The sequence below is a fragment of the Acinonyx jubatus genome, chromosome B3, assembly GCF_027475565.1.
Source record: "Acinonyx jubatus isolate Ajub_Pintada_27869175 chromosome B3, VMU_Ajub_asm_v1.0, whole genome shotgun sequence".
Lineage (NCBI taxonomy): Eukaryota > Metazoa > Chordata > Mammalia > Carnivora > Felidae > Acinonyx > Acinonyx jubatus.
The window spans coordinates 139,143,869-139,171,323 of record NC_069386.1 but is presented as its reverse complement, the minus strand read 5'-3'; the positions used below and the strand labels follow the sequence as shown (position 1 = coordinate 139,171,323).

The 27,455-nt window shown below is 48.6% G+C and overlaps 2 protein-coding genes across 4 annotated transcripts in view; one reads left to right on the top strand and one right to left on the bottom strand.

Moving 5' to 3' along the window:
- The window catches only part of CCNK (cyclin K), a 29,845-nt gene extending 27,734 nt beyond the window's left edge, over positions 1 to 2,111 (bottom strand). Inside the window, exon 1 of one of the 2 annotated variants that reach the window (XM_027066591.2) lies at positions 1,680 to 2,111. The gene's annotated coding sequence lies outside the window, so the exon portion shown is untranslated. Of the gene's footprint in view, positions 1 to 1,625; positions 1,651 to 1,679 lie in introns of those variants that run through there. The other variant, XM_053224921.1, reaches the window with a different exon arrangement.
- Positions 2,112 to 2,255: 144 nt separating this feature from the next.
- SETD3 (SET domain containing 3, actin histidine methyltransferase) overlaps positions 2,256 to 27,455 on the top strand; it is an 80,516-nt gene continuing 55,316 nt past the window's right edge. For both annotated transcript variants that reach the window (XR_003422732.2, XM_027066589.2), the window contains exons 1-6: positions 2,256 to 2,414; positions 17,510 to 17,619; positions 19,664 to 19,756; positions 22,286 to 22,434; positions 24,693 to 24,765; positions 25,051 to 25,307. Coding sequence is in view for 1 of the 2 variants with exons in the window: in XM_027066589.2 (XP_026922390.1) it covers positions 17,517 to 17,619; positions 19,664 to 19,756; positions 22,286 to 22,434; positions 24,693 to 24,765; positions 25,051 to 25,307 (675 nt within the window). In the remaining variant the exon portion in view is untranslated. The remainder of the gene's footprint in view (positions 2,415 to 17,509; positions 17,620 to 19,663; positions 19,757 to 22,285; positions 22,435 to 24,692; positions 24,766 to 25,050; positions 25,308 to 27,455) is intronic.

Sequence of the window (27,455 nt, the reverse complement as noted above, 5' to 3'; positions counted from 1 at the left end):
CAAGAGCCATCAACCTAACTGCTCTCTGCAAAATCTGAGATATTTACCAGATTCCAGTCTTACACCATTAACTGTTGTTTTCAGATTCCTCAAAAGCTATGAGCAGTGGTTTTACAATTTTACCTGCAAGTATGCCGGTATATCATTTATCTGACCCTAAAAATATGAAATGAATTTAATCCAATTTGAAGTTCTTTATGCTCTCCTCCATTACCTTGAACTTCCTATTCATTTTGTTGGTCCTCACCCAATTCTTAGAGACAGCAAACAAACCATTTTTCTTCTTCAGCGAACTCACTGCTTTCAAACATTATCTCCCTAGGTAAGGTAGGCTAAAACCATTTTTTCTTTACGACATTCAATTTCAGAAGTGGCATTGAAAATGTAAGGACCTCCTTAGTAATTAGAATGTTTCCTTATTGCTTGTTGGTGCAAACTACATTTTCAAAACGAAACACCCATTATATTTTATGCAAGAATCAACAAATAAGGTTGAATGATGCATTACAATACAATGAGACAAAAGGAAAAAAAAAACCCTGAAAATTAGACACTAAGAGTGGTTACTGTGAATAAAATAAAATAATCCTGGATAACTCTTACATTTACCGTCAAGATTATTTAACAAGCAAGCAATCTAAAGCCGCTAACGATCTTAACCAAAATGTCTACCAATACCACCATTACTACCATCATCCATCCATTGTTCATTCAACAATCTAGAAAGCTTACAATACGTCACCCAGTGTTCTAGGTGCTGAGGATACAAAGCCCCTCATGGAGTTTTCATTCTAGCAACATCATTCAAACAAACCCTTAATGAGCGCCTACAAATGAAAAGCACCATACTAGATACATCTAAAGAGCGATTTAGAACGAGATACATAATTACTATCAAGTTTACTTTAAAACCACAAGAGATCACCCTCAAGTAACTGCTCTCAGAAGTCGCGCCTAACGTCAGATGATTTCGCGAAAGCTCGGTTTAACTGGCAGTCCAAGTTTAGGGAGCGTTACCAACCGTGCTCGGTGCTGGTAACAGTCCAAGTACTTTCAGACAACCTCAGACTTACGCCTCAATTTTCTTAAGAACAACTGCTTTAATAACAAACCAAATAGTCCAGAAGAGGATCGGTAAAGACGACGTCTCGGCAAGAACGAACCTAATCGCGGAAGTTCCTTTTCCTCATTTCTAGTCCCACCCTGTTACATGGTTCTTCAGACTCCAAAGTCGGAGTACCTCAGACGTAGAGTAGAGTAAGTCTCAGGCCTAACCTCGACAGGGACCAGAACACTGCGAAATAAACTGGGAAGATAGAGGTACACTGCGATTGTGCGGCTTAGAGGCTGCGCGCGCGTTTAAGAGCACGCGCCCCCCCCCCCGCCCCTTCTCCCCATCTGCTAGAAAGTCCCCGAATCCTAGCCGCCCCTCACTTCGAGGGCTGCTGTCTGTTTTAGGGTCCGCGTCGGCCTCCCTGCCCCGCTCCTGTGTCTCATACACTCTCTCGAAGCCCAACCCGCAGCCCCGCCGTCGCCCGCTAACTTCGATTTGCACCAGGGATAGCGGAGCGAGGCGGAATCCCGAAAAAGAGACTCCGCCAATGGCCGGAGATAAATGGCTATACCCTACTCCGACCTCCAGGGAAGTGGAGGTGAGCGGCGGTCCGTCGGTCACTCACCCCTCGCCTCAGGCAAGCCCCTTAGCGACGTCTCTCCTCGCCAACCGCGGCCATCTTGGACGTGGAATGTCGGGGAAGCGACGTCATCTCGCTGCGTCCGCGACGAAAAACCAGCGACGGGCGCGGCCCCGCCCAACCACCCCTAACCGTACTGCACGGCCTCCTCTCCAGCCATTGGGCCTGCGGGCCAGAACGGCCTCGGCCCCGCCAGCTTCGGCGCCACAATTGGCTGGGCTGCGCCCACGCCAGGCGCTGATTGGAGAAAGGGCGCCTCGGGCCCCGCCTCCCGCGTCCAAGTTCCGTTAGCACGTTCGGTTGCTCCCGAATTCCCTCTCGCCCCGGGGGGGGCGGGACTGCCGAAATAGAACGCCCCCGGGCTGGCTCCTCCTCCTGCCTGCAGCGACGGCTGACCCGTGGGGAGGGGCCGGGAAGAGACTGGCGACACTTTCGTCTTGGGAGAGCTCTACTTTCTTCTGATTGGCTGACGGGCGCCCCCCGTGCGTGGGAGCCGCGGGCCAATGGGCGGCGGTGGCGGCGGCCCGGGGGCGGGGCCCGGGGGCGGGCGGAGCCGGGTTGGGCCGCGGCGGCGGGGCCGTCTCAGGCCGCCGTCCCGCCCCTCCCGTCCGGCCGCCGCCGCCGCCGCCGCCGCCGCCGCCTGGGGCTTGGTTGAGGCGGACGGTGGGTCCGGGCCCGAGAGTGGCGCCGCCGCCGCTGCGCGAAGGGGCAAGCGGGCAGGTGAGTGCGGGCGGCGGTTCCCCGGCGCGCGCGGCTCGTGGGCAGACTCTCGCCGCCGCCCCCGAGCGCGGTGAGGACGTCCCCCGCCCCGGCCGGCGCCCCTCGGCCCAGGTTCTGCGCGCGCCCCGCCGGTCGGCCGGCGCCCGAGGTGCGGGCGGCGGTGTGCGCCCCTAGGGCCAGGCGGGAAGGCCGGATGCGGGGCGCCGGCGGGTCGGGGGTGGGGGCGCCGTTCGGCCTCTGTCCCCCCTCCCCGGCCCGCAGCCCCTCGGGGGCGTCCGGCCGGCCCGGAGGCGGCGGCAGGTGCAGGGAGCGCCGGTCGCTGGGCGCCCGCCGGGTGGGGCCCGGGCGGCTCCGGCTCGCGCTGGGCGGCTGGGCTGTGCGTGCGGCCGGCCCGCGCTCCCTTCCTTCCTTCCTTCCTTCCTTCCCTCCCCGCCGCCGCCCGGGTGAAGGCTGTGTGGCTTCTGTGTTCCGCTCCCCAAACGTCAGGTGCGCCCGGGGACCAGCCCCTGCTTCTCTCTCTCACTTTCCAGCTATAAAAACAGGCGTTGAAAATAGGTCATCTGTCTTCCCACGCGCCCTGGCCGTGGTCCACACGCTCGGCGCCCTACTAGGGAGAAGAATTCGGTGCTTTGGAGTTTGTCATTCCGGCCCTTAAACTCTTCCTCCTCTCGGCTCCGGCCGGGCGCCGCGACTCCGCCTTCGCCCCGCTTGTCGTCGGGGCACGGGAGCCGCCGGGTAGCGGGCGACACTCGCCGCGCGGCCTCACCCCCGCCGCGTAGCCGCACGTGTAGGATCGCTTGCAGGGTGTTGCTTGGCGATTCCAGATGAGGGACGTGTCATTTCAAAAGCGAAAGTACTTTTAAAGTGTGTTGACAGGTGACTTTTGCTTCCAAGACCTTCCGAGTTCACTGTTTAGCGATGAACCTGCTCCTAGCGTGATTGTGGGTGTTGGTTCCACAGCTATATGCGTTTGTCCCAACTCGTAGAACCGGACACTGAAAAGTGAATTTTATCATGTATAAACGATACCTCTCCCTTCCCTGTGTTTCTTCTCAGTTGACCCCGCTGGTATTTCAAAATGGAAATAGCCAGTAATAATCTTGGAGAGGTTTTTCTTACCATTTTAAGTGAATGCATTTAACTCAAGAATATAGCAAAATAAAAGCAGCTTTCCACTGTTAAAGTTTGGCAAGACTGGCTTGAACCATGATAAATTGTGCCTATGCAGGCTACTGTGTGTGCAATCCCGCCTTTTACCAAATTAGTCCCAGGGGCTGCTGTGATTGATATTCTGGTCAGGTTCCAACAATTTAAGGAGGAGTGTTTTTCTCTGGCCCCAGAAAGGAGTTTGCAAAGCCAAGTTCTCAAATACAGAACAACCTCTTTATTGGAATTCCAAACCTCAGTTTTTAGCCTTCTGCTGCCCCTTCCTGCCTGCCCTCCTTTCAGCCTATTCAAAATTGTAAGCTAACGTCTGAAATGCTACTCCATCCTGAGAGGGTAAAATGGTTGCTTTCCTTCTCTTCCTCAGTTTGCTGACCTCTCTTGGTGCTTTTGTTCCTGGCAGTGGCATTGATGTTGGACTTGAAGATTGAAACATTTTCCGCAGTGGAAATGAAAGTTTCTGTTCAGTTCTGTCAGTAAGAGTGCAGTAAGATTGTCAGTAAGAAAGTAACACTTAACTGATCTTCTCTTCCCTATGGCAAGCATTTAGGCCACATTTTAAATGGTTAAATCTTCGTTTGAAGAGCCGCTGGAAAATGAGAAAAATGTAAAGGTTGTGCTGAAACATTTTTCCCTTCTTAAGTTCAACCACCGGAAAACTGTTTTGTTAGGAGCGCTCACAACAGCCTCCTTAAAACTTGATGCTTTCGCGTCTAGAAGAGCCTAGAAGAGCCTGACGGGTGACAGCTGGAGGGAAGTGCCAGCCTGAGTACAACCAAGGCCTGCTGGTAGTGGAAGGATTTAGTAGGCAGTTACAGAATTCAATAAAACCAGGTACACAGTTTGTGGCCTGTGGAATGTGAGCAGGCCTGGGAGCAGAAATCTTACCTGCTAGCTGAGACTTACTCTGGATTCTTTTTTTTTTTTTTTTTTTTTTTTTTTTTTACTGGCTGTCGGTTCACTTTGAGGCTTTCCAGTTCCTTAAATGTTTGAATTACATAGTCTCCTTTTTTTTCTTATCTCAAGTCTGAAGTAACTTTTAGAAACACAGCTAATAATAGTAGATCTTTTTTGTGTGTGTAGTTTGATGACTATCTTTCACTGGCAGGCTTTTTGTTTTGTTTTGTTTTTTTTTCCTTTAGAGACTGGTTTGCTGGCCAGTGCATGGTGCTTCTGTTGGGGGTGGGGAGGAAGAGCTTCCAGTGCGTCTCCTCTCTTTGTACCTAAGTCCTGGGAATGGAGCCATGATCTTGTTCCCCCATTAGAGGAACCAGAGTCACTTACTACTGTGGCACTCAACATTTTTTAACAGAGCAGTGAATATGTCTTTATTCTTAGGTCACTTTGCAAGTCGCCTGTGGCCAGTTGTTTTCTCAAATTGCTCACGTTATATTTGGGCCCATCTTATCGTTGACGAACATTTTGATTTGCTGTGCATCCTTTTTCTCTTGCTGTGGTCGTAGACATGTTTATCTTGGATATCAGTTCGTTCTGAGTCCTATTTAACATAATGATAGTATTATGTAAAGAAAGCTTAGTTAGCGGAATTGGCCAGATTAGAAGTCCTACTTTTGTTGTTAAATTCATCCAATAACTCAAGCCAGAGATTAGCTGTGTAGACTCTTATTTCCTCTAGGTTTTAGAAAGGAACAGGTGTAAATCAAGAGATACGAGCCCAAGTATTGACAGTTTGCAACTGAAATAAATTTGAGTGGAAGAAAAATGATTCTAAATGATTATGGAAGTCAAATACCAAAGTTAAGACTTTGAAGTTCTTTCTTATTCTAGTACTTTCTAAGTAGAAGTTAATTAGTAATCAAGACAAGCCCAAACACTTTTGGCTGACCGTGGAAGACGAGCCCGACCCTGAAGTTAAGATTTTGAGAAGAATCTGAGTGATGCTGATTACCAAGCCGAGTGAGATCATAACCTGCTACGTGCGTTAGCTTCAGTGGTGGGGATGTGTGGAGGGTGGGCAGGGAAAAGAGAACAGGAAGAAATGCTTTCACTCTTTTCTAGAAGGACTAAAGCATTGTCCAGAGAATGTAATCAGGGTGTCTACATAGAACTCTTAATAAATGTGCTGTGTTTTAGGCTCATCACCTATCTACGATCCTGAGTTTCACTCTTCACGTTTTTAGGACACAATTCGTTAGGATTTAGCAAGGTGCAAACAGTCACATGACTGAGTGATTTAAAGCTTTCAGTCTCAGTAAACAGGCCTGACTCTTCACTATCAATAATTTTCCAGCGAGCACAGTTAAAAGAAAGGAAGGGTTCGTGTTGAAAAATACTCATTAAAGTTGCTTTTGCCATATTGGCTAATGATTAACGAAGTTTTCCGTGTGTTGATTGTAATGGCTTAGCACTGCTACATGTTTCTAAGTGGTTTCTGCAGTTTCTTGACATGCGTGTGGCATTGCAGAGATCAATGTGGGATATGCGGGACTGGGCAGAGGCTTATTTGGAAGTTTCCTATTGAAGCTGAGGCAACTCCCATTTGTTTGGACAAGGCTAGCAAAACGGTTCTCTACCTGAAAAAGGCCGAAGAGGTAAAACCTTTACGTGGTACGTTTTGCTACTGTAAGGGAATACTGTTATTTTGAACTTTGGAGGCGATGACCAGCCTTCCAAGCCTTCGCAAGTGGGTTGGTTTTGAGCTGAATCCGTGAAACACTATTGAGTGTCAGTAAAGTTTGCCACCAGGGTGTGCTGGTGAGGCTGTGCTACCAACTGAGCCTTCATCTTGTGTGGAGTTTCTTAACCTCTCGCAGTTTCAACCTTCTCATCTGTAAAGTGGGTATGATTCTATCTCTTTCTATTGTGTGAAATGCCTCCCTCAGTTTCTGATAAAGTAAGTGCCCAAATGATGCAGTCACGATGAAGACAGTCACGTTGGGGACCTGCCGTAGGACATTGTGTGTGGCAGGGGTGATGGTGACAGTGGCCTGGAAACAAACAATGACAGCATGAAAATTGCATTTCGGTTCAGACACTCACTTGATACAGCACGTCTTGTCTTGCTGAAAATCCGTTTGTGTAACAAAGGTTTCAGTTGATTGTCATTTTGTCCTCAAGGCTGTGGGACTGTGTGTCACTCATCTGTGCCTTTCAGATTAGATACTCGAGAAATGTGCACTGAACAAATGAATGCACTCCTTTGTTTACTTGACTCGTAGAAAAGCCCGGGCAGTCTCAGGCGTAATCCTAAGGTCCCCTTGATTCGAGTTCCAGGAAGACAATCCCCACTGAACTGTGTCCCTCTCAGAGCTCATCAGAAGGGTTTTGTTGCCTGGAGAAAAAACTTCATTGAACATACCTAAGTGAGTCTTGTCCACTTTTGAGAAGGAGTATGTTAAACCGGGAGAAGAGAAGGCTTTGTGGGGGAACAGAGTGCTGTCTTCAAAAATTTGAAGGGTAGTCGTTTCTCTTTGAAAGGCAGAAGTGGGGGACAGGTCAGAGGAGATGATGACCTTTCCAACAACGTAGTGCTGGAGTGGCTCACAACCTGGAAATGCACACGCGGCAGTGGGCGGTTAGCAGCTCCAGCCCTGGGAAGCACAGGAGTGGCCGCAGAACCTCCGCTCTGTCCCTCGCTCTGTCCCTGCCCTTAGCAGCAGCAAGCCTCAAGTAGTGCGTTTCTTAGTCACCACACTCTCCACCCTGCCTCTCCAGCGTTTTCAGACCTGAATTCATGGCGGTGGATAGCGGCGCACTTTGACGACTGTCATTGCTTCATGACCCTGGGTGGGGTTCTTTTAAACATGTGCGGGGCTGAGGATTAACACAGATAACCCCAAAAGTCTCTTCCAAGCCCCATATTCCACAGTTCTAGAATCTCAAGTCTTAGGGGAGGAATGTGGGTGGTTCGAAGGTAATTTCTTGACGGATTACAGCTGTTTCTTCACTTAACGGTTTTCTTTTTTCTTTTAGAAAGACATGAAAGAAATGATTATTCATGATACCAAATGATTCTTTGCTTTCTGAGAGGTTTTTTTTTTCAGCTTCCTTTAAATAGGAGCCTCATTTTAAGTGTGTTTACAGTTTAATTCAACAGCAGTTTAAAACTGAAACTATTATATATTGAAAAGTCAATCAGAAATGGTTTAAGCATTTCTAAAATTACTGTGTAAATTAGTGGGAAATTAGCAAAAAACACTGTAGAAAGCAAGAAACATCTGTATTTTGTTAAATCTCAAATGTGTGTGTATCTACCTGCCCCTGTCTGCTTATAGATTGTAAATGGTTCTGTACAGAGGTTGAGATTTTACTTACATGCAATTTACAGGGCTGCGTTCATCCTGCTACTTAAGGAGCTACTGGCTTGAAACTTGGCTTGAAGGAGGCTTCCCCTTCTTGCCTGCCTGCTTGCCTTGACCTCTTGGTACTTCGGAGTTGTGGCACATCGGTACCTCCTTCGATAGGGACTGGAATGATGGGTGCCAGGTATCTCCTTAAACCGGTAGGGTTCGTGTGGCTTGAACCTGCTAATAGGCCCTGCCACTGTAGGGAGAGAGCACATGTTTCCCATACGTGTTAGTTTCAGTTAACCCGGTAGCATGTGGTGCAGGGACCGCGTGTTCATTGTCAGTTTCTGGAGGAGAGAAAACATTGCACAGTTCAATACTTTCCAATTTGAGAGTGCTTTCATTTTCCTAAGCCATCATCCTATAATTTGTGTATTTAATTCAGAATGTAGTAATCTGATCCTAATGGCCTGCCAGATCTTTTCGTGAGCTTCTTTTCTTCCTGCACAGAGATCAGACGGGCTCTCTCACTCCCTTCAAGTACATTTACAGCCAGCCGGGTGCCTGAGGTAGGAGGAAGCATTGGACAATTCTCTGCTGCAGTCAGTCCAGCTGTAAAGTTGGGTAGGTTCAGGAGATGCTGGGTTAGAGCTCAAACTTTCTGGATAGATTGCCAAAAAATGTAATCAGAAATGTTTATTCTATTTGTATTTACCTGAAAGCAACTCAGGAAAGATACACATTTATCTATACTTCCCACTTAGAATTAGGAAAAAAAACCCTCAAAAACCACCCAGCTGAATCCTGTCTCTGTTCCGTGTACTCAAGCTAGACTTTGTAATAGTGGGTATAAAGTGCCTAGCACCCTTCCTCACTGCCCCCCTCCTATCAGCCAAGTTGTCTAAATGTGCTTTGTCTAATTTCTCCTGACTATTTTTTAAAATTTTTTTTGAGAGAGAAAGAGACAGAGTGAGCAGGGGAGGGACACACACACACACACACACACACACAGAGAGAGAGAGAGAGAGAGAGAGAGAGAGAGAGAGAAGGAGACACAGAATCTGAAGCAGGCTCCAGGCTCCAAGCTGTCAGCACAGAGCTCGACGTGGGGCTCGAACCCACGGGTTCTGAGATCATGACCGGAGCTGAAGTCGGATGCTCAACTGACCGAGCCACCCAGGTGCCCCAACCTGACTTTTTATTCCACCGCACAGATTACATATAGAAAAATCGCTTGCTTGGTCCGGAGTGGTTGTTGAGTACAGACACCAGACGCATATTAGTTACCAATTAAAATAATTGAATATACCATTTATTTTATACTTTACTAAGGTCAGTTTTATCTACTAAGTGGAGAGGTTGTTGGTGGTTTTACTAAATAGTTTATGGCGTCTTAAAGGGCTGCATTTTGAGGATTCTATAGATGGTTAAAATATCTGCACGGTGAAGAAGCATAGATGGGAGTGAAACTCCTGGCTTGCTGTTGTTCCTTCTTACAGATGCCCCTTCCTTTGAACGACTGTATGTATAATTGTTTGTAGAGTGGCTTTGTCTATCAATTCTGTATTGCTTTCCCACTTAGTTTCTTTTGTCTTAAGTATTGTTTGAATTCTTTTTGGACTGTTTACTTTGGTTTGTCTCCAGGTAATTCCATAAGAATTTATAAATGATACCAGTTTTCAGTCTAAACTTTGGGGGAAAAAAAAAAACCTTTCAATTGGTGTTGTACCTTCAGGGTAATAATTGGAATTTGTCTTGAATATCTGTATGTGTGTAAATGTGTGTACACATACTTAATTTAGACCTCTTTATATCTTTCTAATATAAATTTTTGAAATAAATATTGGAGATAAATATTTGGTCTCCGTAGGAACTTGCTGAATTTCTGGTAGGTGGTTTTTATCCGCTAGGGGCACAAAGGATGTTCAGGCTACCTATTTGTTCATTTGTTGAAACTTGGACTCTAGCCCCAGATCAGCTGAACCACAATGAAAATTACTCATTGTGTGTAACACATTCTTGAATCATAAATGGAAAGGGTAAGTACTTATTTCCAATCCCTGAGGTGGAGGAAATCAACATTGTTAGCTAAAAAAGGCAGAAGGGGTTGAATTTAGGAAACCACTCAGACTGGATTCTAGCATCTTCTCAAATTGCATCTTGAAGCGTAGTCCTCCTTTAATTGTACTTCGCTCCTTGGCCCTCTCTAGCTCCTTCTCCTAGGTCTTTGAGGACTTGTGCATGCTGGGTCTTGTTTCTGCACCGCATCGTCCTTGAGGCCCGCACGTCTGGCCTGCCTTCATTTTGTGTTCCCCCGCAGCTGGCATAGTCCTGGGCACGCAGATGCAGGACAGGTGGTTCATTGGCTGCATCTATGTCCAGAGCCTGCCTCAGTGTTGGGAGTAATACACATTTGGGTTGGAAGCTGTGGGTCCACGGTTTGATGGCTGTGGGCTCTTGGCCAAGTCACAGCCGTGTTTAAGCTCCCTGACATGGCATGGCTGTCGTCAGTGCGCTCTCTGCCGGCTGTGGCAGGGATGTGTCTGACCAGGGCAGAGCCCCATGCGGACACTTGCGCCCCTGGTCACAATAGCTCACAGAGCTTCAAGCTGTGCTTGGGCCATAACCCCCTTTTTTTTTCTTTTCTTTTCTTTTCTTTTTCTTTTTCTTTTTCTGTTGGAAGTGGACTCGTCGCTGCTTTGTTGCTTTCTGAGAGACCAAAAACATTTAAAAACTTTTGCATTTGTGTTTATCGGGGAGTTTCTGTTGTGAAAAATACACTAAAGCTTTTCTAATGATAAACCATGGACTCCTGAAAGAAACTTTTAACTTCAAGTGTGAATTCCATATATTTTATGCATATATAAAAATTTATATATTTACTTTTAAGAGTCTTCTTAGTTCTTTTTCTTTTTCTTTTTTTTTCAGTTATTTGTTTTGAAAGGGGGAGAGAGAGTGCACGCGTGCATGCGTGCCATGTGCACCCGAGCAGGGGAGGGGCAGAGAGAGAAGGAGAGACAGAATCCCAAGCAGGCTTCACGCCCGATGCTGGACTTGAACTCATGAATCATGAGATCGTGACCCGAGCTGAGATCAAGAGTCGGACGCCCAACCGACTGAGCCACCCGGGCGCCCCTCGTCTTAGTTCTTTAGTAGCAGTAGATAAATATTTATTCAGTGTTGCATTTTGACTGATGTTTTATTCACTGGTGGGGGAATATACGGAAATGGTGCTTTGACGCAAAATCGTACTGCTGTGATGGGAAGTAAATCTTACCCACGGGCAATACTAACACATCCAAAATGATATCCAAAGATTTTCTTTCATTGAACAGATACTTGACCCTCATCTGTGTCCATGACATGATACTACACCTACAGGTAATTCAGAGACGGAAGGTTTGTTGTATTTCTGCCACGAGACGGTGCATAAAATGGGTGCGAAGGTAACGTAGGCTGCGGTGGGTGAGGCCACGGAGGCTCCAGAGCTGGGCCCTGGCAGTGCAGGGAGGGCGACCACAGGCGAGGTGGGGTCTTAGTCAAGACTCAGACACACGGCCACCATGGGGTAAAGGCCCGTAGGCCTCGGTGATGGAGGACAGAGTGTGGATCAGGGAATGACCGTCAGGCCAGGGGCTGAGGGAGGGCAGTGTGCAGGGAGCTGGCAAACGGGGAGAGAGCCAGATGGTCTTTGGGGTGAAAAGAAGTAAATGTGGGACTTGTGCCGTCCAGGTATACCGTGAGTTAGGGGCTTCCTACAGAGATTAGAACTGGCGCTAAGCCATATCTGACCTAGAAGTAAACAAATGTCACGGACACCGATGGCCGTACGAGTTCAGACGATTGGCTGCTGGGCCGTAGAACCGGGTGCTGAGAACCCCACCCTTCACAGTCTTGAGTTCCTGGGATGCTTGGGTGGTTCTGTCCGTTAAGCCTCTGACTTGAATTCGACTCTTGATTTTCACTCTTGGTCTCATGGTTCACAAGTTTGAGCCCTGCATTGGGCTTCACGCTGACAACGCGGAGCCTGCTTGGGATTCTGTCTGTCTCCTCCGCTCTCTCTGCCTCTCTCCTCCATCCTCCCTCCCCCCACCCCCAATAAATAAATAAACTAAAAAAAAAAAAAAAAAGAATCTTGAGCTCCTCACGCAAACTGCAGGCTCGGCAACAAGGCCATAACCACCTCTGATTAAGGGCACAGGGGCCCCAGAGCAGTGGGGGCTCCCAGGCAGAGCAAGTCCAGGTTAGCCTGGGAGCTTTCCAAGAGGGGGTTGGTGCAAACCTATTTTCCAGGAGGACAGATTAAACCCTGGCCTGGATCTATGACCCTGTGCCCTAAGTAGGTATGGTCCCTGGAGACAAGGACAGACAACCCTCCCACCTTAATTAAGATGAAGTGAGTGGATGCCTGTATGTAAGGTTCTTACTGCCTCTCCTGAGTGAGCAGCTTTCTCTCCATGAGGGTCTCTATCTCTGTGGGAGGGAAACACTCCAAAAAGAGTCACAAAAGACTGAATCTCAAGGTAATCCAGGACTTTAGCGTCTGTTCGTCACCTTGAACTTGACTCATTCTTGCTGACATTCATGGCTTCAAGTCTATGAAATTAATGGAGGAGCCTAGACTTTCCTCAAGGACCTCGGGGGTATTTGGGCTGAGTCTTGAAGTTTGTGAAACATTTTGCCAGGAGGTGAGAAAAGGGTAGTGGAGGATAGCTTCTTTCTAGAAAACGGGGAGAATGAGCATATCCCTGGAGTGTGCCATGTGAAGAGGTGAGGGGTAGAGTGAAGGCAGCCGGATGAGATGAGATGAGGTGTGATGGACCTTGAGGGCTGTGCTGGGGAGGTGGGACCACCCTGTGAGCTGTGTAAAGACCTAGTGTCGAGCAAAAGAAGTCTACGTATTTGTTATGGGAAGTTCGGGAACAGACAAAACAAGGTGTGATACTAGAGTCGAAATGCTGGTCCCTTGCCGGGGACAGCTAGGACTGGGAACGCACGAGGGAGGCTCCGTGAGTGCTGGCTGTGTCGATACCTCCCGGCAGTGGCCGAGCACTTATCAGGCACTTGATGCCTCCATCTGTAAAGGCTAGCTGTCCACGTGTGCCGGGGAAGGAGATTGGAGGCAGGGAGATGAAGCCGTAAGGATGGGAGGAACTGGAGGTGAAGGTCTTAAGTGGTTTGGGCTTCAGTGACTGCTTCTATAAACATAGCTCCGCCCCCCACCCTGGCCTCTGCAGAGTATGTTCCAGGTACCTGTTCTTCCTGGTGCTAATTGACGGATGTGTTTGGAAATTTGACCCGCGTTGTATCCCTACACCTATGACTCACTCATTTCTAAAAACCGGCAGTTTTTTGGCATAAGGGAAAGAAATCATGAGAAAAATTGAGTTTTAAATATTCCACCGTAGAGTATTATTGCCAAAGGAATCTATTGTGTTTTCAAATCACTGTGACCAGATATTTAGTGGTCTCTCACCTGCAGGAGAAATTAGACGTCATCTTAATGTTCTGAGGAGACAGAAACTTGGGTGGGAGCTTCAGCAATACTGATTTTGACCTAAGAACTGCCCAAGGAGAGAATTCTTTTTCCTGGGAGCTCAGGAGCACCGTACGCAGACAGCCTGCTCTGGGCTGGGTTCTGGGCTGGGTGTCGGGGACACAAATGGAAATAGGACATGGTGCCTCAAGGAGCCCGTTGTCCAGGAGGAAAGCTGGCGTGTGAGCAAGACTTCCAGTGCAGTGAGAGCCAGTAGTGGGAGGAGTGGCACAGAGGAGGGGCTGTTGCAGCTCAGAGGATCACGAAGGCTTTAGAGGTGATGCCTGGGCAGGGCTTTTAGAGGAAGTGAGTTACTGCACAGGCGGCTCAAGTATTGGCGGCAAGGGGTGAGGTGGGCGAGATAGCGGGACAGGGCATAGAGGTATGCGATGACACCCATACGAGGGACTGGGTGTCCTTGTTGTTGCTGGAGCCTGAAGTGCTGCGGCAGGGATGGCAGCACGGGGCGGATTTGCGTGTTAGGGATGGCCTTGGGCCCAGACATGTAAAAGGCTAGTGTCAGAATGTAAGCGAGAGGTGAATTCAGGAGGTGGGCGGGAGCAGGTGGCAGTAGGCCACATCCAGGGGTGTGGGCGCTTGGCAGGGTGTTGTTGGGCGTTGGGTCTGGAAAGACCTTTTAGCCCTCCTGCCCCCTGCAGTGCCCTGTGCTTTTGCTCTGCGTTTCAACAGCAGCAGGGCAGTGGCCCAGCTCAAGAGCCAGGCAGATCTGAGTTCTACTCCGGCTGCACGTCTTACCCGATGTGTGACCTTGGACAAAGCTGAAGGACCTCACCTTTCTGAGAATGTCATCTAAACGATGCGGATGAGGGGTGCTGGGTGGCTCAGTTGGTAAAGCGTCCGACTTCGGCTCAGGTCATGATCTCATGGTTTGTGGGTTCGAGCCTCGCTTCGGGCTCTGTGCTGACAGCTCGGAGCCTGGAGCCTGCTTCGAATTCTGTGTGTCTCTCTCTGTTCCTCCCATGCTCACGCCATCTCTCTCTCTCTCTCTCTCTCTCTCTCTCTCTCTCTCTCTCTCTCTCTCAAAAATGAATAAACATTAAAAAAGGTGTTTTTAAAGATGAGGATGATAGAGGGGTCTAGGGAGATCAAATGAGGAGGTCTGTCTTGGCCCAGCACCTGCAGAGTGTAAGTACTGCACGTAAGGGTCAGTGCTGCTCTTTTAAGTAATGATCAGCGTATCAGACAGGTATCTCCATGCTGGTAGTGATGGCAGTTGGGGGGTCCCTGCAGGAGGATCTGCGGGAGGTAAGGGGCTGCGGGCAGAATGACGAGGCCTGCTTGGTGGGGGGTCTGCACACGGTGAGGGCCGGTGCATGAGAGCATGGCTGTCTCCAGCTCATGTTCCCCAGGTCTGCTAGGAGAAGGGGGGGGCCTGGGGCGCCTCATCAAAGTGATGCTCTTTTTTTTTTTTTAATTTTTTTATGTTTATTTGTTTTTGAGAGAGAGAGAGAAAACGAACGAGCAAGGGAGGGGTAGAGAGAGAGGGGGACAGAGGATCCGGAGCAGGCTCTGCGTTGACTGCAGAGAGCCTGATGCAGGGCTCGAACTCACGATCTGTGAGACCATGACCTGAGCAGAACTCAGATGCTTAACTGACTGAGCCACCCTGGCACCCCCAAAGTGATGTTCTTAAGTTGTTTGGAGCCTGGTACACGAGAGGCTTGCCAGCAGGACTGAAGGCAGAGGCCGAACAAGCCCACCACTCACGGGGGTTGGTTCCTATGGCTCTTCCCACGGAGCTGTATTTAGAAGTGTCATTAAAGTCCTTTGGGGGCAGGGGGATGGGTAAAATAGAGGAAGGGGATTAAAAGGGACAGACTTCTGGTTACAGAACAAGTAAGTTACAGAGATGTAACTACGGCACCGGGAATAGAGTTGTTAATACTGTAACAACTTTGCACCGTGGCAGGTGGCAGCTAGAATTAGGGCGATCACTTTGCCATGTATTCGAATGTTGAATCGCTAAATTGCACACCTGAAATTAATATAATATTGTATGTCAGCTGCACTTCAATTTAAAAAAAAAAAAAGGAAGAAAAGAATACAAAAAATCACCACCCTAAAAGAAATCTTTCTAGACTCCTGGGTAGTTTTAGTTATTTGTGGTCAGGTTCAGTGGTTCCTGCCAGACATGCTCTCAGTGGACAGAGAGCCCGAGATGCAGAGAAGAATGGGAGGTGCTCCAATCAGGCTGTGCCTTCGGCCTGGCCGTGAGCAAGTGACATGGGCATGTGGGGACGTGGGGAGCGTCTCTCTCCTTTCAGAAGCTAGTCCTTAAGTTCAGGAAAAGGGGCTTAAGCTCTTCCTACTTCCGTCCTCCCCCCCCCCCCCCCCCCAGTTTTTTGTTTGTTTTGTTTTGTTTTTCTGCTTTTGATCTCAAAGCAACTAATTCCTTGCTGCAAAAGTTTTAGGTATTTTTACCTGTTCCTTCTGATTCCAGGATGGCATACACTGTGTAGGGCACACTGTTTAAGAAGACTTATTAGATACATAAAGTTACACATTATACCCACGTGTTAGATACATAAGAGAAGAAACCTATCCTAGTCAGGGTGTGCGATTTTCTATTATTTCAGCACATGGGCCATATTTGCCTGGCTTCCATTCAGATGAGGTCAGGGATCATCTCTGCGGTGGGAGAGTGTGACATTGCAACCTTTTATCCCATCCCTCATCGCCACACTACAAGAGTCCTTTCCTTTTGTAAAAATAAATGGGGCAGAGCATGCCTTCTGGTTCCCTTTTGGGTTAAATGTAACTCGGGAGGGCTCCGTGGAGCAGCGTTGCAGTGTCGGTCATTGATCAGTGCTCGGATGGCTGCAGTAGCTTCTTGGCTGAGCACTCTTCATCTTGCTGGGCTGTCGTCCTGAAGTGCTGCTCTCTGGAGGAGGAACGCCCGGGCCAGACTCCTCAGGGCGCTTGGAGCCTCCTTCAGGTGGCCGACTCACGGTGGGGGGCGGGGGGGGAAGGGGGGGAAGTGGGGGCGGGTGCTAAGATCACAGGGAGCCACCTCTCCAGCCAGGCATGTTCCCCCCCGGGGCCCCCTCGTACTTCCCTCATTCCTGCCCTTGCCTGGGATTGCCCCACCCATCCCAATCCCTTACTTTCTTCAAGGCACATCTTGAGGCTCCTTGTTATAAAGCGTTTTCAGGGGTGCCTGGGTGGCTTAGTCAGGTAAGCTTCCGACTTCGTGATCTCACAGCTTGTGGGTTCGAGCCCCACACCGGGCTCTGTGCTGACAGCTCAGAGCCTAGAGCCTGCTTCAGATTCTGTGTCTCCCTCTCTCTCTGCTCCTCCCCCACTCATGCTCTGTCTCTCTCTTTCTCTCTCTCTCTCTCTCTCAAGAATACACATTAAAAAAAAATTTAAAGCGTTTTCAGACGAGCATCCTCTCACAGTCTGTGCCCAGCATGCTGTTGGTGCTTTTGTGTCCCACTGTGTCACCTGCTGTGGACTGTTGTCACGTCTCCTACCTGTGAGAGGCTACCAGGCTCGTGGGGGGAGGCGCGGGGAGACCTTGTTCCAGCAGGGGGCTGCCGTCGCTTTCCTGGGATGAAACCCCGGGCTTGACTTCTCCAGCGAGACAGAATGGCAGCGTTAGAGTACCTCTCTGAAGCGTCTTTGAGCTCTCAAATGTCTTCAGCATTTGTCCGTAATCTACTGCTCATGATACAGTTGCTGCCAACGGGCGATGATTCTTCTAAAGCAAAGTGGGAGAGAATATAGGTTTTTGCGCCCGTATGGTGGTTCGTGTTACACGTGTGGATATAAAATCTTTCTCTGTGTAGTGTCAGGGGGTAAGCATTGGAGCGTGCATGGTAAAATCTGTGTCACTTGAAAAAGTTCCGGAGTAACATTTGCTTCTACTATGGTTTTTGTAGGTGAAAAGGAAGGAACTTTTCTTCCAGAAAGTAAAGTGATTTTTTCGTTTGTTTGTTTGTTTGAGAGCCTCCAAATACTCATACTTGTCACACATCTCTTTTTCTGGAAGGAAACTTGAGGATATGATGCACATGAAGTAAAATGTTAGCATCTCGAGGCTAAGCCGCTGCTGTGCCGTGTTTCATTATTTGATTTGATTCTTTGGAAACGTAATGCATTTTGCCTTTTCTCTCTCTTCTCTGTAGTCAGAAAATGGGTAAGAAGAGTCGAGTGAAAACGCAGAAATCAGGCACTGGTGCCACAGCAAGTGTGTCGCCGAAGGAAACCTTGAACCTGACCAGTGAGCTGTTACAGAGTAAGTTCCCCCCAGGCCTCCCTGCCCTCACGCGGGGCTGCGAGGCTTCTCCGCTCTGCATGCTCAGGCCACACGGGTCAGTCTCTGGGCTGGCGAGGCGGGAAGTGGGACAGGCTGGGGTTCAAATCCTGGCTTATTAGCCACGTGAGCTGGGCAACTTTTGGAACTGCTCTGACCCCCACTCTCCCCTGCTGTCATAAACCTGGGATATTGACAGCGGGTAGGGAGGAATGAGGCCCTGGTGAAACCGTGTACCTGAAGCTTCTCGAGCGCAGCCGCCCACAACAGGGGCTCCCCTGGGTCCCGGTGGGCAGGGACCAGCTCGACCACCGTGGACAGGCCGCGTAAGCCCTGTGAGCCTCGGGGTCCACAGCAGTGCGAGGCGAGTGCAGCGGGCCTCCCGGGGAGCAAACCGTTGGAACTCTGCTCCCTCGTCAGAATGGCTCCCCTTTAGTTTTAGGGATTTGGTCACAGTTTTCCGATTTCTTGGTTCAAGGACATTAAGTATCTATTAAGTGCCTGTACTTGCTTCAGTAAGTTAGTATAAATTGGTAAATTCCTTTTTTCACTGTGAGTTTAAATTGGTGCTATGTAGGTTTCAAACTCGGCTGGGGTCCCTGTATTAACTACCTACGTTTGCCTCCTTTTCCTTGTATGTTCAGATTATGTGACAGGCCAAACCCCAAACGCACGCTTAACTGTCTCTCCTTTGCCAGCAGCAGGTAGCAAGCGAGTCGGGTCAGGTCCCACCCTGGGTGCTCCTGTGGACAGCGTGGGCCCCCGCAGAGCCCTGATGTGCTGACCCGTTGCCTCCTCTGTCCCCCACCGGACGGCGGGCAGCTTGTGGACAGGCCCTGTCTTGTATTCCGGGGCCTCCGTCGGTGTTTGCCGATGGAAGAGTGACTGGTTAGCCGTAAGAGTTAGGAGTCCACGTGGTTAGGGCTGGGTGGTGTTATTTACCACAGACACTCTTTCCTCAGAAGACGAGGGTGGCCGTGGGAAGAGTGCGCTCCCTTTAAACTCCTACAGTTGTTTGAAGAGGAAAGAGCTCGCTGACAGGCCGGGTGCCCAGAGCACAGCCTCCAGAAACGCCCGGTACCGGTCTGAGTGCTGCCTTTCGCTTCTGGCCCCTCCAGCAGAGTCTCAGCTTCCTTTTCAGCAGCGACTGTGCTGTGTCTTTTGTGACTCCTCCAGAGCGTGCTTAATATAGAGCCTTACACACGGGTGTGAAATGTTTGTTGAGTAATTGTCCTTATGTCCGATTTAACTGGTTCCTTCAGACAGCCACTGTTCTAGGGCTTAACTAGAAAGAAACGTTGACTTTTAAGGTTGCCTTTTTTTTTTTTTTTAATCCCCTAGAAGAGTTTTTAGGGAAAGGGAAATGCTTTGCATCATAGCCTAGCTTTTTAGATTTCCCCACATACAGGTGTATTCTGAGGACCATCCATCAGTGCAAGTTCAGTGCTCACACTTAGGTTCGGGGCCCCAGGTTAATAAGCATGTGGATGGTTTCAGAGGGTTTATATGCTTTGAAAAGTAAGCCTGATTTATACCTGTCACGTTTATCATCGTGGCTGTGGTACCTTTGTCCTTTAAAAGTGAACCAGCAGGGGGGTGCCTGACTGGCTCAGTTGGGGGGAGTGTGCGACTTTTGACCTCGAGGACGTGAGTTCGAGCCCCACGGTGGGCATGACACCTACTTTAAAAAAATGGTAGGGACACGTGGGTGTCAGTTAAGTGTCCAGCTCTTGGTTTCAGCTCAGGTCACGATCTCACAGTTAATGGGTTTGAGCCCCACGTTGGGTTCTGCACTGGCAGCATGGAGCCTGCTTGGGATTCTCTCTCTCCCTCCCCGCCTTTGCCCCTCCCCTGCTCTCCCTCTCTGCCTCTCTCTCAGTTGTCTCTCAAAATAAATGAATAAACTTAAAAAAAAAATTAAAAGTAAAGCAGCAGTGGCAGCAAAACCCAAATCTTCTTTGTGCTGAAGCCTGACCGGTAAGTTGAAAGCAAACTGTGTTTGAGTGCCGTGACATTTGTGTTCCAGGGTGCAGTAGCCCCGCACCCGGCCCGGGGAAGGAATGGGAGGAGTACGTGCAGATCCGGTCTCTCGTCGAGAAAATACGGAAAAAACAAAAAGGTACATTTTCTAGAACGGTAATTGTATTTGAATAAAATCACGGAGGGACTTGGCACAGGTCAGAAAGCTTATGAGGGCAGTGAAGGACCCGGCGTCATTCCTGCCTGCGGAAGGTCACTGCGAAGGGGCCCGGAGTTAGGGAGAGATGCGCTGGGCAGCTGTCCCAGGACCTGTCCCATTTCTGAGGCGTGGCTGCCGGCTTTGGAAGGAGTGAGAATGTTCGGCTGTAGGGGAAAAGTGTTCATATGCAGGGGCTAAGATGACACGACTTTTGTTTGTCTGTATTTTATGAAATCTCTGTTGAGAGCCGTTTGTTTTTCTGTAGTGTGTTTCCTTTAGGGTTTGAGGTCGGTACACAATGCCATGAGTGATCAACACACAAATACGCACTAATCGAAGTCAAAACAATGAACTCAAACAAATCTTGGTTAAATAAGAGGCGAAGTTATATATCCAAAGCAGTGTTTTTACAGGGTGTGTTCAGCAGGTGTCTTAATGATTCTCAGCCAGGCCGGCGGCAGGGCCAAGTGTCAGTTTGACAAAGCCTATTCAATATGCCTATTGTCTTAGTTCTATAAAGCACAAAAAATAAAAGATTGGTATGCAGGGCCACATGGGAGGTAGCAGGGAAAAACACAAGGAGCCTGCATTTTAAAGGGTGAGAAGAACCTTCTTAGACCCCGTTTTTGTACATTGCCCTGAAAGTGATTCACAAGAGGGTTTGTTTTTTTATTTGCTCTCCGTAGTGGTAGTTTTATTGCTGTCCTGTGTAATTCTGTGAACCTCCGGGCTTTAGGTTAGATGGTCTCGGGCCCCAGATGGTGACAGGTTCCTTTATAATGTGTTTATTTGCACCAAGTGGTAGACTGTGCTGATCCCAGTTCACCCAGTGGATAGCTGAACAAGTTTTGTACGTCCTGAGTGTCTGTTGTCAGCAGAATCTGCTAACTACGACTGACACGAAGGTGAGAGCATTCTGAGTTCTCAGCGAAGAGGGACTTCTGTCTAAGAGCGTCCGCACACAGTCGAGTCTCCTGCGTGTCCACTGTGGTGCAGCACGGCCCCTGGCCGTCCTGCTTCACAGACCCAGGGACCATTGACCGTGTCCCGGTGACGTGACTCCAGGCACCTGGGCTGGACTCCACGCCTTGCTCCTGACGTTTTCGAAGCTCCCGTTCTTCTCCCTTTATTCATCAAATAGTGGTTCTTCCCGGCTTTGGAAAAAAGCATGGCTCTTCAGGTCTTTGAATATTTCAAACATGCCGAAAAGGCCAAAAAATAACACAACAACGCCGCAGAATCTCCCACCCAGACTGGATCAGTCCCCCAAGCTGGGCTCCCCCTCCTTCCCACCTGCTGGTCTGACCCTGTCCCTCCCTCCATCCTGTGTTTTGTTTTCATTGTTTTTGAGAAATACACACTGCAGTCAGAGCCGAAGCCCCATGCTTCTGTCGCCTTCCCTTCTTGCCCTCTGGAGTTGGTCTTTGCTGAGAATATTTTTCCACTTCACGCATAACCCCATAAAAATACATGGTCGTGAGTGGTATCTTCAAAATTTGCATAAATGGTATCAGGCCACTTGAATTTTTAGAAACACGGTGTTACATTTGTTTTATTTGCGGTGATACGTACGGTCCACCTCATGCACGTCATTGGACAGAATTGTGCAAGACCGTCTGGTCCTGCGTTCTGAGGACCAGGCCTGTAGCGCCCAGCCCTGCACGCGCCTCCTGTGCCCGTGCCAGCTGCCGATTTCTGTCTCCCTGGGGATTTTGCTAAAGCAAAGCTGCGGATGAGACCTGGCACGCTGCACTCGGGTTGGGGGGGCTGCTCTTAGACTGAGGTGGTGAAGCCCCTGCGCCCCCTGCCAGTGCCGCGCCCCCTGCCAGTGCCGCGCCCCCTGCCAGTGCCGCGCCCCCTGCATCTCCTCAGTCAGCAGTCCTGTGACAGCAAGCGCATCCCTGTAACCGCCAGCGGCCTAGGGGCGTAGCGCGCCTCTTCGTCACTGGTTAGGTTATGTACTGGGACTGTTCGGCGATTAGGTTTGTTCTGTTTTTCTTTCCTTGCGATTTCTCCTTTTGCCCGTGTGTTATTTACAAGTGTCCCATTTAACTTCCAACTATTTGGGGATTTTCGAGATCTTTTCCTTTTGTTGATTTCCAATTTGATTGTGCTGTAATCAGAGAACATCGTATGAATTCCGCCTTTTCCAATTTACTGTACTTAAAAAATTTTAAGCCAATTTGTCTATTTATTAAGCTTTTCTTTTTAAAGTTTTTCCCTAAAGCATAACTGACATGATATTGTATTAGTGTCAGGCGTATGACATAGGGGTTGGATATTCCGTACATTACAAAATGGTCACCTCTGTAGGTGTGGTGACCACCTGTCTCTGGTGATGAGTTTTGATTTCAAGATTGGAGCGTTATCACTATTTCCAGTGTGTGTTTTTTTAGTTTCCGAGAGCAGAAGGAAAAACCATAGATCCTAAACGTAGCTCTTGTTTTCTAACACATGGAATTGATACAGGTCTGTCTGTTACTTTTGATGGAAAAAGAGAAGATTACTTTCCCGACCTAATGAAGTGGGCCTCTGAAAATGGAGCCTCTGTCGAGGGTTTTGAAATGGTCAACTTCAAAGAAGAGGGCTTTGGTTTGAGAGCAACAAGAGACATCAAGGTGAGTTTTGATCCCTTCGTCCGGGGGGCCCTCCGTGTGCTTGGATTGTGCTGCCGTGCGGGGACGGGACGTGCAGTCAGGTGTCTGGGCTTGCCCTGACCTCTTAGGCGAACAGGCAGCCTGCAGCCAGCACTCTGTGACCTGCTGCGGGGTCTCCAGGCTGACCGGGGGCCTGGAAGAGCCTTGCCCGTGTTCGAGGCAGCCCCTTCCTGTCCGTCCTCCCTGGGAGCCGCGCTGCTAACCAGTGACCTGGGGCAAGTCAGTTCATGTTTCAGAGCCTCTGTTAGGAGGTCACAGAACAAGCCTCAAAGGATTCGAGACTTGAACGGAAGGATGTGGGCTCCGGTTGGTTAGGAGGGGGAGCCCACAGGGCCTCCGATAGAGTGGCTGTGGGGCAGAGGGCGGGCAGTGTCGGGTGCTTACTGGTTTTCTGGCGAAGGTGACTGAGTGCTTGGTGGTGCCACCTGCTGAAGCCTCACGGCCAGAGCTGAACGGGAAGGAGGAAGGGCAGTACAATCTGCTCAAAGGGACAAATGCTTTTCCTCTGCTCTGGGTCGTTCTTTCCAGATGAAGGCGGCAGCTGCACCCCAACATTCCCAGCCTCTCTCTGCCCCTCACTCGCCTCTCTCAGGAGGCATAGCTTAATCTGATGACTTGGGGCGAAGGAGCTGGCCGTGGCCTCTTTCTCGGTGGGACCTGCTTGCCCACGCGCATCCCTTCCGCTGTGCTCTCTCCACTCTATAAGCTTTACAGGGGCAGGCGGCACGTGGGGAGGCCCGTGGGGCTCCAGTTCTGCCTGGAACTAGGTGGGGGAGTCTGTCTAATTCTGGGATTCAGTAGGTGATATTTTGGGTGACCATCTGTTGTAGTCTTGTGTCTCTCTCAGTGGGTTCAGAACGTGCATGGAGGAAGTGACTGTTACTTATTCGGGCCCCTCAAACCTCAGGCAACATTTTTGGTCAAGTTGTACTTAGCCTTTCATTGATACAGTGATACAACGTAGATTGGTTTATTTGACACTATTAAATGTGTAGTGTGTGAATCCTCCCTTGCTCGTTATCATACCAGCCTTCCAAAGGGAAAAAAAAAATCCCAAGGTCTCTTCCTTCATGATGCTTATAATCTATAGTAAGGAAGGAGACACACGGAAACATAGTTAAATGGTTGACATTGGGAGGAGGCCCCTCGTAACCAGGGTGTCACACGGTCTTCTCTTGTATCAGAGGAGAAGCATCATTTGTATAGATGCCACCCCGAGTATCTCAGCTGTGGTCTGTTTTCACTGTGTGCATTTTTTTAAGTTTTATTGAGGTCTAATTGATTAAAAAAACTGCACGTATCTAATGCTTACATTTTGATGGGTTGGGCATAAGCATACACCCATGTCATTACCACAGTCAGGGCACTGCTATGTGCACGTTTTAAGCAACATAGATACGTATGCAGAACGTACCAAAAAGAGACCTCACGTGTTGGCAAAGGATGAGGTAACACTTTGGAGAAGAAATTCAGTAAACCAAAACATGTCTTAGGGACTTGTGTGTTTGCTGGTTATCATTGTGCTTTATTTTTATTATTATTATCATTATTTTAACATTTATTCATTTTTGAGAGAGAGAGATGGAGCGTGAGCAGGGTAGGGGCAGAGAAAGAGGGAGACACAGAATCCGAAGCAGGCTCCAGACTCTGAGCTGTCAGCACAGAGCCCGACGCAGGGCTTGACCCAACGAACTGTGAGATCATGACCTGAACTGAAGTCAGATGCTACATTGACTGAGCCACCCAGGCGCCCCTCATTGTGCTTCTTAAAGACAAGCATGCAGAGAAAGGAATGTTACTCTGGCCTCAGAAATTCAATGGCAAGAACAATTCATATTGACAGAGTCAAGTTTTTGTTGGAGAGAGAAATTTTGTTTTGTTTTTAGAACTTAAAAGTACAGCAAAGAATTAAGAGTTTTGTGCGCCACCCCAAATCGCTATGTTTGCTGTAAAGTTGAAAGTCCCATTTTTTATTTGTTTTCTCAGTATGTATAGTCAGTGTTTCTGTTGGAAGTAGGATTTTAAACCCTGCTTCTGTTTGTTTGCACCATAAATGCTTACATTTAAAAATATATTTGATGATTAAAGATGAAGTGCTAATATGCAGCCTTCAATAGTATTTCCTGTGTAATTGGGTTTCTGACCATAGATGAAGTTTGGGCTGACGATTGTTACATGTTTTGATGATTCTATGATTTTCTTATTTTTTTTCCTCCTAGGCAGAAGAATTATTTTTGTGGGTTCCACGAAAATTACTAATGACCGTTGAATCTGCTAAAAATTCAGTGTTGGGTGAGAATAATTTCTGACTCGTTCAAGGCAAAGTACAAACGATAAAAATACGAGATTTTATTTTGTAGTTCTAAGCACCGTATTTGGATGTTTTCTCAAACTAGCGAAATAGTCCACCAAATTCATACTGTTTTCCATGCTTTTAATCTTCGGAAGAAAGGTGCATGTTAACTTAAATATTACAAGGCTTTCCGGTTATTTCTGTACCTTGAATATATATTTTGAATGAATACCTTTTAAGGCACTTTGTGGAACTTAACGCTGTTAACGTCTGGGTTAATTCAGGGCCCTTATATTCTCAAGACCGGATTCTTCAAGCTATGGGAAATATCACACTGGCCTTTCATCTGCTGTGTGAGCGAGCCGACCCTAACTCTTTCTGGCAGCCCTACATTCAGACCCTCCCCAGCGAATATGACACTCCTCTCTACTTTGAAGAGGATGAAGTTCGGGACCTTCAGTCCACACAAGCCATCCATGATGTCTTCAGCCAGTATAAGAACACAGCCCGGCAGTACGCCTACTTCTATAAGGTCATCCAGGTGAGTGGCTGGTTACCGCTCAAATGTACGTTGAAGAGTGAGAAGGAAAGGGAAATCGATAGCAGAAGTGTTTACTTCACATTTTATTACGGATGCTTAAACATTGCGCGTTTTAAGTTAAAAAGGCCTTGGCGATTCTAGTCCACTGTCTCCCTTTGTTCAGAATATCACCGAAGTACGGTTTGAGTGGATCTGACTTCATCAGTGGCCGGTGTGGATATAAGCAGTGCTTGTTCCTGAATCAGGAAAGTCACCAAACTTTTCTGAAAAGGAAAGGTTACAGTGGAACTTGAGAAGCTTTAAAATGTATCTAATACGAAAAGCTGCTCCGTGTGTCAATTTTCCAAGCAAAGGAAAGGCTCTTTGTGGGTTCTCCATGTATATGTTCACATGTATTTTACTAAATCATAGTGGCAGTTAATTTACTAATTCATAAAGCTGAGTTTTTGGTGTCTTTCAAAGTGTGCCATATATTATATTAATTTTAATTAGGTCTAAGTGAAAGCGTTCTATAAAAAGGTGTGTAAGGTTGTGAACATTTGAATTACACCTGGTTACTCCTTTCTTAGTTTTGGCATTTCGGCTGGCGTTATCTTTCGTTTCCCGTCGAACGGCCGTCCGACAGGTCAGAGTCGGTGTCGTGGTTCCCTCTGGAGCTGAGACGAGGGAGTGACTCTGGCCCCAAGTTTCCCCTTTGTCTGTAGCTTAAGAATTAGCCCCTGGGCCGCAGTACCTGATACGTGGCCAGTGGGGATGCCGCTCAACTTCCTATGTTGTACGAGGGCAGCCCTCAAACAAGGACTTTTCTGACCCCAAATGTCAGTAGTGCTACGGTCGAGAAATCTTGCTTTGTGTTTATATATAGAACAAAGCATCTCAAGTACCTACATGATACCAGAGTTCACCATCATTCCTGACTAATGACTGGATGCCTGGGGCCTGCCTGAACAGAAACAGCTCCAGCTTTTTAGTGAGATGAACTTGAGCTGAAACCCAGATTCCGTATCTCACTTGCTATTTAAATATACTTTGGACATACAGCGAGCCTTTGAACAGCACAGTTTGAACGGCCTGGGTCCACTCATACACAGTTCTTTTTGATAAATACAGCACGGTGTTGTGTCTGTATTTTCTCTCAGGATTCTGTTCATAACGTTTCCTTTGCTCCAGCTTTATTGTGACAACGCTGTGTGTGTGTGTGTGTGTGTGTGTGTGTGCGTATGTATGTGTGTATACATACACGTATATTTATATATGTACAAATAATGTGTAACCTGCAAAATATATGTTAATCACCTGTTCTTATCAGTGGGACTTCCTGTCAACCGTAGGCTGTTAGCGGTTCAGTTTCGGGGGGAGTCAAAAGTTCTGTGTCGATTTTCGCCTGGGTGAGGGTCAGCACCCCATCGCCTGCATCGTTTGGGGGTCAGCCATAGGTGACCCTCTTTGTTTCTGCATCTGTAGGATAGAAGCATGAGCCCCGTTTCTCAGGGTAACTGGTGTCAGCCAGCCGAGGTCGGGCTTCTGCCAGAGCACGCGTGCGGCGCCGGGCCTCGGTGCCTGTGGCCTTAGGAGCACAGTCTCGTCTGGGGGGAGCACCAAGGACATCTCGGTTGAAGCCCCCGCATCCGGTGCAGCGTGCTAATCGGGGAGGTGTGCTCCGGGGCGGTGCTCTTTGGGGTGTGTGTCTCTGCTCCTGTTTCCTCATCTGTAAAATGGGATAGTGCCGCGCCCGACTGCAGGGTTGCGGAACCAACCACACGCGCTGATCTGTGTGCGGCCCTTGACCCAGCAGCGTTGGCTGCAGAAATTCTCCCTCCATTTGTGTCGATTTTGCATCTCGTTCCTTCAGGCCGCGTCGCTCAGTTGTTTCCGTTTTTTATTGTTCTAAATTGCTTCTCCCCCACACCTGCCTGCCGTTCCTTGTGTTAGTTCTTCTTAACCTTCTGTCCGAAGCAGCCCTCGCGGCCACGGATATGAGTATTCCCTCAAGACCAGGGACTGCACTCACAGTGACCCATTGCACGCTCAAAATTGAGCTTCGGAGTCGCATGCTTTTGTCGTCATTGTCGATGACTGTGCTTTCTCGTTGTGAGACACTAACAGTCGACCCAGACGTCTGTGTGTTGGCTCCAGTTTAAAACCCGT